The sequence below is a fragment of the Procambarus clarkii genome, chromosome 60, assembly GCF_040958095.1.
Source record: "Procambarus clarkii isolate CNS0578487 chromosome 60, FALCON_Pclarkii_2.0, whole genome shotgun sequence".
Classification (NCBI taxonomy): Eukaryota; Metazoa; Arthropoda; class Malacostraca; order Decapoda; family Cambaridae; genus Procambarus; species Procambarus clarkii.
Window position 1 is genome coordinate 19,292,729 of NC_091209.1, and position 14,247 is coordinate 19,306,975.

General features: G+C 43.2%; 1 protein-coding gene across 2 annotated transcripts in view; it reads left to right on the plus strand.

Annotated features, from left to right (window-relative positions):
* LOC123766722 (carbohydrate sulfotransferase 10) overlaps window positions 1-14,247 on the plus strand; it is an 83,950-nt gene that overhangs the window by 64,113 nt on the left and 5,590 nt on the right. Inside the window, exons 3-4 of one of the 2 annotated variants that reach the window (XM_069307646.1) lie at window positions 8,796-9,212; window positions 11,107-11,271. In XM_069307646.1, coding sequence (XP_069163747.1) covers window positions 8,808-9,212; window positions 11,107-11,271 — 570 coding nt within the window. In that variant the 5' untranslated portion in view covers window positions 8,796-8,807. Of the gene's footprint in view, window positions 1-8,542; window positions 9,213-11,106; window positions 11,272-14,247 lie in introns of those variants that run through there. The other variant, XM_045756025.2, reaches the window with a different exon arrangement.

Below are 14,247 nucleotides of genomic sequence, written 5' to 3' on the forward strand. Positions count from 1 at the left end.
GTGGGAACATCAGCGGCGCCTGTAGCAGCTTTTTGAACGCCAATCATCCTTTTTAATCATGTTTGGTGCGTCGCCTCAAGACCTTCCCACGCCTCGGGGGACGTGAGGTATTGACCTGCGTGTGGAGTCACGGAGACGGTGCCCAGTCAGGGAAACAGTACCCACACGCACAGTCACGGTGACTATGCCAACACCTACAGTCCCTTTCTGGGGCACCGTCTCAGGATACGGGGCACGTCGGATACTTTGAAGGATTATCCTCAATCATCTGAGGATAATCATGTCAAACAGATACACAAGGTAAAGAGGTATTCGTCTTTGTTAAGGACTGAGTCAACTGTGCTGTAATTATTCCCACAACAAAAGCAAGAACGTTGTGTTCGCTGATGTCAAAGGAACTTTAAATGGGGGACACAATGGATTGTTATCCTGGATGAGGGTGATAACAAGGAGGTTAAGATGGGGGTTTCCTAAGTGGATTAATGAAGACTTCCTCACAAGATGGAGATTCAAAGTCTGTTGCAATAACTCTGTTGCAATTGCTATAATTAGGAAACTGGAACCCCATCAAAAAGGAAGGTTTAAAGTATCAAATGGCTTGTATTTAATTCCCAGATGGTGTTCAAGAAGCGGAAAATATGTAATGACCAAACCACACACCGGAAGATGAGGAGTCGACGACGTTTCGGTTCGTCCTGGACCATTATCAAGTAGATTGTGATGATGGTCCAGGAAGGACCGAAACCGGACCGAAACGTCGTCGTCTCCTCATCTTCTGGTGTGTGGGTTGGTCTTCGGCCACGTTACCGTCTGCACCAGGAAATATATTATGATAGCAGCTCCCAGCTTGAGACAAATGAAACAGTTCATTGGACGTATATGCAGGAAATTAGGCGTCAGTACCGGCCAGCGTTGGGGCCTGGACCATTGTAGTTCATATAGACAGAATGGCTCCAGTGCCTGCTGTAAGTCCCTTCAGAGACTGGGTGGGAGTGCGCGCTCCCAAGTGAAGGTCGTGCGGAATGCAGTCGTTCAAGGTGCCCGGAGATGTAGCCATAATAACCAAGCCCAGCACAGTGCCCAAACCACAATGAATAGGTTAGTACGATGCTTTGGCGCGACCGCATGACTAGTGCATAGTTGCTGGCCCTCTGTGAACAGCATGAGAAAAAGTACGTCTTCGAGTGTCTGGACTCTGGCATCATTGGTTGAGCTCATCTGAGATGACACTGCACAGTGCCAAGATTACACTGTGCTCCAAGCACAGTGTAGAGTTTGTAGTTATTTGAGTAGCGATTATCCACCTCTATTATTGATTTATATATCTACGGCTGCTACATATGCCATCATAGCTTTGCAAGTTAGTAAAGCTATCAGGTTAGATTAGTTTAATTTAGGTTAGTTAAGGCTAGGTTAATATGAAAGTGGGTTTAGTTACGGTCAGCTTAGGTAACTTAAGGCAAAGTCAGTATGGAAGCGAGGTTAAGTTGATTAAGGTCAGGTAGAGTTAGTTAAGGCTGGATTAGTGTGTGATTTAGCGACCGAAACTAATCTCCAGCCGTGGTGATCAGTGTTCCAGCAGACTGTTGTAGCCACACTGATCACGACCGGTTAGCACAACGAGGCGCAGGAGCCACCCACCTACGGCCACACACATTGGTAGTCTCTAGCATAAGCCAAGTGTACATTGCACATGCAAGGTGTTAACACTGCTGCAACTGTCTCGGGTGTGGACTTGTCCAACACTTGGTCTACAGGTGTGTGTCTGCCTGTACGTTAACACGGCCTACAGGCGTGTTAATATGATCGAATATTAACATTAGAATTACTTACAATGTCAATTTAACTTAAGCAAACCCTCGACAAAGATAAAGGGTGGTGTAATAGGACATGAAATAGACAAGTAATACAAGTATAATAAGGGAGATGGACATTCAGCTTCCTAATAAATGGATCCCAAAGAATTGCAACAAGATCAACTCAAGCGTCTCTATCTCCAGGACAAATAGATCCAATATTTCCCGTTTTCTTAGTAGATATAGATAGTTTGAAGATCACATCCGTAACGCATCTTGACGGTGTCATTGTCAAGTTGCTCCCTGAAGTGGAGGACAACAGTTGATGTTTAAGATTGGGCTTCTAGGAACAATAAGTTTCAAGTAGCACGGGCTATGGTGAGCCCGTATTGGACTTACCTGGCACAGGAGCGGGGCTGTAACTGGGGAGGACAACAACACCTGCTGCGCCACTATAAACAAATGAATGTGGTGACCTTGAGTGTGATGTCCGTCTCCACTGTCTTCTCTACCCTTATTGTGTGTACTCATCTAGTTATGCTTGCGGGGGGGTTGAGCTCTGCTCTTTGGGCCCGCCTCTCAACTGTCAATCAACTGATTTTCTCCCCCCCCCCACACACACATCCCCAGGAAGCAGCTCGCAGCAGCTGTCTAACTCCTAGGTACCTGTTTACTGCTAGGTGACCAGGAGCATCAGGGTGAAATAAATTCTGCCCATTTGTTTCCGCCTCCGCCGGGGTTCGATCCCCGGGTCCTAGGGCTACAAATCCCGAGCGCTGTCCACTCAGCCGTTAGGCCCCGTAATGTGTGTGTGTGCGTGTATGTATATGTATATATATATATATATATATATATATATATATATATATATATATATATAATATATATATATAATATATATATATATATATATATATATATATATAAACACTAGGATGCATCAGGTGGAGGCAGACTCCATACTCAGTATCGATTGTAGATATGATAGAGCCCAATAGGTTCGGGAACCTGTACACCAGTTGATTGACAATAGAGAAGCGGAACCAAAGAGCCGAAGCTCAACCCTTACAAGCACAACTAGACGAGTACACACACACGCACACACACACACGCGCGCGCACACACACACACACACACACACACACACACACACACACACACACACACACACACACACACACACACGCTGGTGTTTGGTCTCAGGTCACAAACACTTCCCGGCGCGGAGTGTGATGGAACTACAGATAATCTCACACGGGGAAAAAAAGTTTGCAATTGCAAGGGATTCCCAGGTGGCTTCATACCTAGCTGACAGCACCCCGAGGCGGTGCAGGGCCGGCCCCGCCATCTGGGGCCCTAACCTGCTGCCTCCACCGCTACCACCTTCCACTACCACCACCACTACCACCACCACCACTACCACCACCACAACTACCAAACCCACTACCACTCGTCGTCTCCCTAAATTAGACATAAAATTTGTAACGCCTCAAGCAGTTCTCTCAATATTATCAGTATTATGTCTTACAACCTGAATGTAATATCACATTTTAACGTCAAATTCCCCAAAGGACAAAATATGATGTACTATAAATCCGGCCCGTCCTCCTAAGATAGAAGTACTTATAGTAACGATGGGATTGAAAGTACAAATATGTCGTGATGGTTCACCTGAAAGTAGACTTTAGTCGTATTGAATTTAGACAAACCTGAAGTTTATATATATATAAATGTGTGTGTGTTGCTAATAAAACTTAGCCTAACCATCCTAGGCTTAATATTCGCTATCCGAAGCCTAACAAACTATATATATGTGCTATACTAGGCCTAATATATAACATATATGTGCTATACTAGGCCTAATATATAACATATATGAGCTATACTAGGTCTAGGAATATTGAAGTCTCGTTTTAGCCTTATTTTATCCAGACTGTACATATTAATAGTACAAAAAGTGACTTACTGGGGTCCCATCACTACATGTTGGTACGATCGACCACTTGGGTACAACAAGTACTATTAATACAGAAGGATGGGTCGTATGAACAATAACGACTGACAAACAACTACGTTTTCTATGCCTGGGTCCTTGGTTAGGTTAGGTTACTACAAGTTCTTTGTAAAGTAAAAACTCGGAAGGACGGGATGAATACTTAGTGGGCTAACCAGAGGCTTAGGAGCAAGAAGCACCTCAAGGTAACCATCATTACTACTATCACCACCATCACTACTACCACCACCACCACCACTCATATTACAACCATTACCTTCATTTACTATAACTATTCTACCTGAGGCCCTTCGGTATCTCAGAGGAGAACTGGTAATTGGTACTATGGAACGCTTTCCACTAACGGGTAATTGTGGTGGCATAGACAGTGTAGTATATATATATAAATTATAATGAAAGGTTATAATACTATATATGCAAGAGTACATACCTATGATTCATGAACAGTGGAGAATTCATACACAAGAACAACACATAAAGCCACTTATACTACAAGAATAACGCGACGTGTTTAGGCTGGGGAGTTGATTGTTGTTGACATGTCTGTGTCTCGTGTTATGGTGGTTGGTCACGTCCCGTGTTATGGTGGTTGGTTACGTCTCCTGTTATGGTGGTCGGTCACGTCCCGTGTTATGGTGGTTGGTCACGTCTCGTGTTATGGTGGTTGGTCACGTCTCCTGTTATGGTGGTTGGTCACGTCTCGTGTTATGGTGGTTGATCACGTCTTGTGTTATGGTGATTGGTCACGTCTGCTATAATGGTGATTTGGTCACGGTGTTTAATGTTCACCTCTGCTCAGTGCTGCTGCTCCAGTTCTGTTACGATGGCTTTATCTTTGATCTATCAATCGTGTCGCGTTTTCATGCAATTGTCCGGAACGCCTCCTCTCAATTGGTGTTCTTAAGTATACCATGCTTTACAATTTTCTTTGATACAATTTTCTCTCCTGCCTCTTGTTCTCAGGGCTAACTTGTCTATATCTGTTTCAATCCCCCCCCTCCCTAATAGTAGGATCAAATAATTTTTCATAATTCATAGTGTCGGGGGACAGGAAGCCAGAATGTATTCATACACGTTTGGCTTTTATCGAGGTCCTTCCCCCCCTCCAAAGTCGAATTACAGACCCCGCCCAGGATGCAACCCTTCAACAAGCTGACTAACTCCTGAGTACCTACGGATACAAGTCATATCGTACACAAGACGATTCACCAACGGATTTTGAAAGCTCCCTAACTTAACCTAGCTCAGGAACATAGAATTAAGGACTTACTGGAAACGCTATGGGTGCTAGGGGCTTTACAAGAATGTAAAACTTCAAGTCTCTGTACTCTCATAAGCCAAATGTACTGTTTTGTATATAAATAAATAAATTTTGACCAGGAGAAATGTCTTAGCATTCATTTACGACTATGGCCGGTAGGCAGTTCTATAGTACTGTAATCGTATGGGTGAAAACCGTCTTCTGTTTTACATTGAGGCTTGTTAAACTTGAAGCTGTTGCTACTTGTATGTGTTACATTTGACCTTTTAAATAAGTTTACTGACCACTTACTGAATCCAGTTTACTGGATTTACTGAGCGCAAATCCTTAACTGTAGCCTCTGTTTAACTCAACAGTAAAATGTGTACTTGGTTGTAACAACGATTCTTCGCGGCGGGGATCGTATTCCAGGGACCTGCCCGAAACGCTGCGCGTACTAGTGACTGTACAAGAATGTAACAACTCTTGTATATATATCTCAAGTGGTCTGGACTAATATTCAGCAACTTGGTCAGTATTTTAAAGTTCAATATGAGATCAGCCCTGTCATGTCTGGTTTGCAGTGTTAGTCCTGTGGATCTTGATCGTTCCTAGTAAGATTTTATTTATTTCTGGGATGATTTTTCTAGCTCTGTGTTGAACTTTGGAGAAAGTAGCTGCCTGTACATTTGAAGAACCTAGTAAGGTGAGTATAGAGACCAATTAAATGCAGATGCAGTTGTCCCGTGGAGGGCGTATGAGAGAAAAGATCGGTACACATGAACAAAGACTTTTTTCTTTTAGTTTTTGTTTAAGCCTTCCATCCTGTTGACAAGCGAGGACAAGCTATATATATATTGAACAGTTATTTGATGGTAGGGGCACTGCTCCTGTGCCAGGTAAGTTCACTACGGGCTCACCATAGCCCGGGCTACTTGCTCCGCTCCTATGCCAGGTAAGTTACGGGCTCACCATAGTCCGTGCTACTTGGAACTTAATTGTTCCGAGTAGCTGAATCTATAACAACAACAATATTTGATGATCCGGTTGTGTGGGGGCGGTCGTAACAGATATAGACAAGTTAGCCCCGAGAACAAACGTCAGGAAAGAAAATAGTGTCATAAAACTAAAGCATGGTACACTTAAGAAAAGTAGAAGATCTGGACAATCGCATGAGGGCGCGACACGATTAGCAGGTCAATTATAAAGCCATCGCAACAGAACCGGAGGCGCGATACTGGATGAGAAGAACGTGAAATAGTGGAATAAAGGAGAGAAACCAAGAAATCCGACGGGGACTGAAAATAAATTGTGTTGACGTTTTGATTGTTGCCGCCGAAGGCGGCTAGTTTATTGTGCACCCCATACTCATCCTGTGAGCGGTAGCGCAAAAGCATTACAGAGGGCACAAAAGGTCTTTATCAGACCTCATCTTGGATTATTACATAAACAATTTCATCTATCCTTCACACCTTATAGTTACAATGTCAGCTAGTTACAGAGAAAGTGCTATTACAAGAGCTACATATTTACAGTAAGTCATCATACATTAATGGTAGGTCTTATCGCTAATACATAATAGTTTGGCCAATGGGGATATTACAGAGTCATAGGGAAGCTTCTGTTTATTATTAGTCCTCACAATACACTACTTGTTTCTGAATCTCATATGTCGTTCATCTACTGGAAGCGAAATGTGGGTACAAGTGCAAGGATTTCAGGTAATTTATCCATGGTAATAAGATAGGTTGCCATATCATACAGAGTGAGCTTAGATTTATCTCTAAAAGGCTCAATTTGGAAGGGAATGGAACCCAACCGCTTGGGTTGTCGGGGATTGAACGCCGACCTGCAAGGAGCGAGGCCATCGCTCTACTGTCCAAGAGGGCGACGGAGTAGCTTGGAACTTTTGTAAGTCTGTGGACCAGTCTGGTAGTTACTCTCAGGAACGGCCGTCTCAGCAGGTATCCTGCGGACCACTGCGGACCAGGCAGACTCGCTGAATACCAAATAGAGGATTAACGGGATGGTCGTAACTGTTCCTTGGTTGAGAGTTTGGCTACGAACAATGTTGTTGGAGGGGGATTTACGTTAATAGTAAACACCATACCAAGAGCTTTATTACCTTCTGTTGTGCTATATGTTCCTCTCCGGGGGAAAGTAGTTTGGGTTCAAGCACTTACGTTGGTCGGGGATAAGAGGGAGAAACGTGAGTCAACTTTTTAAGGGTATTGATACCTCTCCTCCTTCCCTTCTTCAAACATCTCTCTCTCTCTCTCCTCTCCCCCTATCCCACACCTTCTTGATTGATTGATTGATAAAGATTAGGCCACCCAAGAGGTGGCACGGGCACGAATAGCCCGTAAAACACCTTCCTCTCACCCCTTTCATATATCCTCCCTCCCCCCCCCCCCACCTTCATTACCACTTCCCCCCCCACCTTCATCACCACTCCCCCCTTCTCCTTCCCCACTCCTCTTCTCCTTCCCCATTCCCCCCCCCCTTCTCCTGCCCTCAGAAAAAGTATATAACAAAGCACTGAATCTGGCAAATAAGTCTACGAACAACACAATCTATATTTCAGATATGACTTGGTGAAAATTGCGCAGGAATGGGGCTCAGGTGCCGATATTTCTTAAAGTATGGCACTGGATCCAACCCCTACTGGCCTGACTCCCATACTCCCCATATACTTCTTTTGGGAAAATTGGATGAAGCCAACCTCGAACGTCTGGCCTACAACCTTAGACAAACACACATTATCTTTCATAGATTTAGACTATTGGAGGGGGAATAACCGGCGTTTTCCGGGTGTCTCTGTCTCCTACAGTATTACTGACCTCTATCCTTGAACAGACAACCATTTTCTCTAATGGATATTGTCACTAGTTCAATTTTAAATTTGCGAGACAAACCTGCACCTTTTATGCTCGGTTATGTGTAGCAATGCGCGGTGATTCTGTACAGTATTATGGTTGAATACGATTGTGTGTCATACTTTTACAAGACCTATAAATTTCATATAACGATAATTCCCGACTAACAGGACTAGGCTGCCGTCACTAACCTGCAGCCTACGGCACGGGTGAGTGCAGGAAGAATATGGGTATTAGGCTATTAATTAGTTATCTAGGCTGCAAATAAACTGCTGGCGTATATGTTAACTCTAAAACTAGTTTATTAATGCGGTAACTTGATTAGCTAAAGAAATAATAAGGGTCAGTTCCTGAGCCCATTATGTGTAGCGCAATAAACCGAGAATGAATAATTAACGCAGCAACGGTTGGTCTGCCATATTTAGAGGTAATCACCGGCCGACTATTGGTTTTAAACACAAATTATCATATTTAACTTCACCGTTGACCTTATTTGTTTTTGTGTATAGTCATAAATGTGAAAGACAAAATTATATTGACAGGGAGGTAAAGCATTTAAAGAGATTCCAGTTATGGAGGTTACAATGGGGGAAGGTGGCGCCCGTGGGGGCTCTGGGTGGTGTCCAGTGTTGATGCAGCAGTGATCACGGGTGGGTGTCGCCGCTCCTGGCGCCTTGCCCTCGCAACACACTTCGTTATATATATCAGTTTTTTTACAGTTTATATGGTTTCCAATAAAATTTGGTAGCCGATATATATAGGCCTATTAACATTATTTAAGTTTGCCGGTGAGGTACTATATGAAAAGTATAATATCTGTGCAACACATCTCGGCAGCCCAATTCATTATACTGTATATGAAATTTCAGTGAATAATAAACATGGCATTTTATAAAACTTTGCATGCACGCGTCATTGTCCTCATGAGTCTAGTTAGCGCCTTCGTCTACTATCAAGCAAAGGACGTACCGGTCTTGTCCCCTTCAGTCGACGTTCCCATCTTGTCCTCTTCAGTCGACGTTCCGGCCATCGAAAGTAAACTGCTGGAGAAGAAATCACAGAGCTCTCAGAGTATCCAGCAAGAAATAATTCATCAAGAAAGCACCAATGCTTCCCATAAGGAAGTTAAGTCAGGAGACGCGGGACCCTCAGAGGTCGCTGAGGGCTCGCCCAGAAGTGTTGGGGTCAAGGTGGTTCAAGAACAACAGCAGTGGGAGTTCCCAGTGTTGGAACCCTCTGGCGGGGCCTTCCTCAGGACGCTCGACTTTTCTGGTTACGAACTAAAGGTAATGTGTACATGTAAATAATTTTACACTTAGAATTGTAGTTCTTAATTTTTGCCTAATAATTGTTAGCCCTTAAAGGCGACCCTCTATGGTAGTGAACTGTGACCTTGATCGATACTGAGCACACTAATTCATCAGATCTTACTGATACATAGTGACCGAGCCTCACTGAACACTAATTTATGAACTCTCGATATAACTGCAAATGTGTTGATGACATTTGGTAAGTTGTACACGTGTGAGGTCCGCTCTTAATTCCACGTTACTGTGGTTCTTCCTGTTGCTCAGCGGGTCCAACATTCACACTCGCTGGGAACACACTGCTGGTGACCAGGTTAATTATTTAATTCAGATTGTATTTTAAGTTTTAATCGACATAATAGCATCAGAAATAGTTCTTGCAGATGTCGCAACTATCTCATGTATGCTGACGAAATTATAATACAAGGAATCTGTTGACACAAATTCAACTTGGATTAGTTATAAGTTATAAGGGAAAAGTAATATGAATACATATATTACCAAGAAATAAGCACTTTTAACAATCTGTCGCTCAGGATGGGAAATTACTGAGTACGCTATTCTCCTCTACGCTGTGTGTCTGGGCCGCAGAGGACGAGCAGAGGATGTAGGTCAACCCAGGACACGGGGTAAGCTCACCGCTAGTCTTCCCAGTATATAGCCGTGGGCGCGTGTGGGTCTCCTCACGTGTGCTCGACTCTAATACAGACAGCAACAGTGTTCAAATTAACCCTTCCACCCAACCTCCAGGTTAGGATCATTTAATACGGGAACCTCGGTCATCGAAGCTTGCTCAGACAACTTCCTCACGGCACCTTGGGAGGAATACCTCCCTCTGAACATATATTCGGAGCTCTTGACATAACCAGTGCGTTTTACATTTGTTCTTAGAATTGTTAATACTGAACAATTTAAAGGATATTGATCTAGTCCGCTTTAAAGGTCAGGTGTAACATACAATAAACAACGGTTTTAAGCCGCAATGTAGCACAGAAAATAGAAGATGCATTTTTTACTCATAGGATTTTAAACCCATGGAGCCGCCTACCCGCTGAAACCATAGATGCCAAAACATTGTTGCAATTAAAGATCCAGCTGGATAAAATCATCAGGACAAATGGGGGGGGGGGTCATTGACAAGCCGCTGGCTTCCTGTCCTCAATAAGGATAGGAAGTGGCCTTGTTGAGACCACTAGTGAGATGGTGACCCTCAAGTAAATTCAGGTATTGTGTTCATATACATTTGTATCACTGGCATACAATGATGCTCCCGGCTTGTCTCACACAGAACAAGGCAAGATGCTTTAAGGCATATTCTCTGGTATCAAAAGTAGTTGCAATAATAGAGATACTGTGTATGATAGGCGCGCGATGTGAACCCTAGAGCAGCTAGTAATTCGATGGGGAGGAAAGGTGTGACAAGTTAATTCAAATTATCTAGTAGTTTAAGTGACATGTACTACAACGTTCTAAATCAATTGAAATGTGACATTGAAATTTTAGAATTGAACGTCTCGTTATGAATTGGGATGAGTATTGTATTGTTCTTGTAAGTGCCAGTTAAAAAAGTTTATAGAAGACCCATTATGCGACCTCAGTAACCCTTTCCACTACCGCCCACAGGATAGGAATGGGGTGCATAATGAATGAACTAAACTGAAAAGACTGCTACTGACGTTGAGTTGATGTCAGTGTTTGAGTACTCATTTAAATACTTGTTCCTTTATTGAGCATCATTTATCAGTAGCATTTAAATAGTTATTATAAATTAACGCTCGTCTTATTTTGAAACAAGTTTCTTTAGTCATTATTAGGTATAATTGGTTATGCTGCAATAAGCGTTAACTGACGAACTAACAATTTACGCCCTCAGGACCGCCGGTTCATGGAAGCTCGCAGAAAGTTGATGTTACGACGAGCGGAAGTTCTGCGCAAAGTGTGTAACTCTAGAGAACGTCTGGCCAGGACTTCTGTCCTCTTGCGTGTGGTCTGGGACACCACACACACGCCCAACGTCGTCTGGTGCCCCGTGTATAAGGTGAGGATGTAAGGAAGGTGTGGCGAGTCTGCTGGTCAACTTTCATCTCGTGTAGGCGTTTTGGACACGGCTCGTTTTCTGTTTAACTGTGTATCGTTAAATTAGGTCATTGTAGGTTGGGTTGGAATAGATGTGGTTGGGTAGGTTATCCTTCATGCTGGCACGTTTGACAGGCGTTTCGTTGCTGCTTACGGCACGAGGCTTGACGTGCCGGTACATCTTTCTTGATCGTGCTCGTAGTTTCATATTAAAGTAAAGTAAATTTTATTCAGGAAAGTACATACATAGTTGATTTACAAACATAATGTTGGATTTATAGATAGAGCTAGTACATACAATACCTAAAGCCACTAGTACGCAGTGTTTTGGGCAACCCGAAACGCTGGAGCTTCGAGACAAACCACACTTTCTGAACGTTCCATTAGTTGTTTTGAACTTCTCTGGCACCTTGCAGGGCAGGAAGTATCCCCCGCCCTGACCTGCTAAGACTCAGTAAATAGTAGTAGTAGGGCGTCCTGGGGTGGGCGGAGCAGGAAATCCCCCTCCCAGCTACCGCGCACACTTTTTCATGGTTCGTGGCAGTAAGAATTAATGACTGCAAATCGACAGAGTAAATAATAACAAACAGCTGTCCACCATTTGACTGAAATCCTGCATTAATAATCTCCCTAATAAATGGGGTTAAGTTGTTCAGATGTAATTGATAAACTTAAGAGAACAAAAGTGAATATTGGAAAAATGTATAAATGCTGGTTTTGTGTTATACAAGAGAGAGAGAGATGATACTCTGGTAACAACCTATAAATAGCAGGTGGCATCTGGTGACACAGGGCCCGTGGAGGGAGGGGCGGCGCATGTAACGGTGTGGTGGACAGGAGGTGACTTAGCATTCACTGGACGTCTCCAGACGCAGTTACGATGCAACTGACTTGCCTTACTAGGGTCATGTTCCATCCCGGAAGTATCATCCCGTCCTCGAAACAATGGTCTAAAGTTTGTCAATGTATATATCCGCCATAGGCCGGATATATATACGAATTGTACCTTCTTGTAAATAAGAAATATATATATTATTATGATTATATTTATCGGTGTACATACACTAAGTTTAGTTTTGTTCTGGAAAGTATACTTCCTGGTTGGTCAGTAGGCTATTATAGTGGCCTAAACACACCAGCGGTTGATACAAGCCTTAAAACTTAAAAGCCGCTTTACATAACACCGGCACCAAAGACAGGAACAAACCAGTTACACACAGAATGAGGTCAGTACTGATAAGACACGAGGTTTACGATGCAAATTTCTATTGTCTGTTTAAGTGTTATAGATAAGAAATTTTACATTTTTTGTTTAAGATAAAAATGTTATATATGATAAAACAATCCGCTTATGATGACGGTTCAAGACTCCAAAACAACAACAAAAGCACGTATCATTCACATATGACAAAACCCTGATTACTCCCTCAAAATAAAGATGTTGGACCTTTTATTAAAGGAATTATTTCAGAACTGTAACTTGGTTTCCAGTTGCCGGGGACAGGATGCCTATTTATTACCTTGTACCTTATTTATTCACCTCTAGTCAATCACCGAGCCTTCTCAGGATGCAACCCACAACAGTTGCCTAAGTCTTGGACACGTACTTACCATTTATGTGTACTCACCTAGTTGTGCTTGCGGGGGTTGAGCTCTGGATCTTTGGTCCCGCCTATCAATTGTCAATTAACTGGTGTACAGATTCCCGAGCCTATTGGGCTCTATAAAATTTACATTTGAAACTGTGTATGAAGTCAGCCTCTATCACATCACTACTTAATGCATTCCATTTATTAACTACTCTGACACCGAAAAAAATCTTTCTAATATCTGTGGCTCATTTGGGTACTAAGTTTCCACCTGTGTCCCCTTGTTCGTGTTCCACCCGTGCTAAAGAGTTTGTCTTTGTCCACCCTGTCAATTCCCCCTGAGGATTTTGTATGTGGTTATCATGTCTCCCCTTACTCTTGTTTTCCAGGGATGAGAGGTTCAGCTTCCTTAGCCTTTCCTCGTAGCTCATACCTCTCAGTTCCGGGACCAGTCTGGTGGCATACCTCTGAATCTTCTAACTTTGTCTTATATTAACTAGGTATGGACTAATGGCTGGAGCTGCATACTCCAGGATTGGTCTTACAAAAGTCGTATGCAAGGTCCTGAATGATTCTTTACACAAGTTTCTAAAGGCAGTTCTTATGTTGGCCAGTCTAGCATATGCCGCCGCTGATATCCTTTTGATGTGGACCTCTGGGGACAGGTTCGGTGTGATATCAACCCCCAGATCTTTCGCTCTATTTGTCTCTTGCAGAATATCACCTCCCAGACGGTACATTGTATTCAGCCTTGTTCCCTTCGCCTAATTTCATTACATTACACTTTCCCGAGTTGAACTTTAGTAGCCATTTTCTAGACCATTCCACCAGTTTGTCCAGGTCGTCCTGTAGTGTCTGTCTACCATCATCTGTCTTGATTCTTCTCATAATTTTTGCATCGGCAAACATTGAGAGGAATGAGTCTATACCCTCTGGAAGGTTGTTCACATATACTAGAAACAGGATGGGTCCAAGTTCAGAGCCCTGTGGAACCCCGCTGGTGACATCTCGCCACTCTGATGCCTCCCCCTCACAGTTACTCGCTGTTTCCTGTTGCTTAGATACTCCCTTGTCCACTGGAGCACCTTACCTTTTACTCCTGCCTGTTGCGTATGTATGTACACATACGTACACATACATGCTAGAAGGGGTACTTGGCAGTACCTCGGTCGGTCTCTCTCTCTCTCTCAAAAAAACAAAAAACAAAAAACTTATTTACATTGTGTGATGGGAAACCAGAATGTTTTGTACATTTTGTACATGGTCTCAGGTGTAATGTACAACCGAAAAACTGTTGAAAATTCTGCTGAAAACCAAACCATTTCCGACTTCGTCACTGGGAGTTGCAA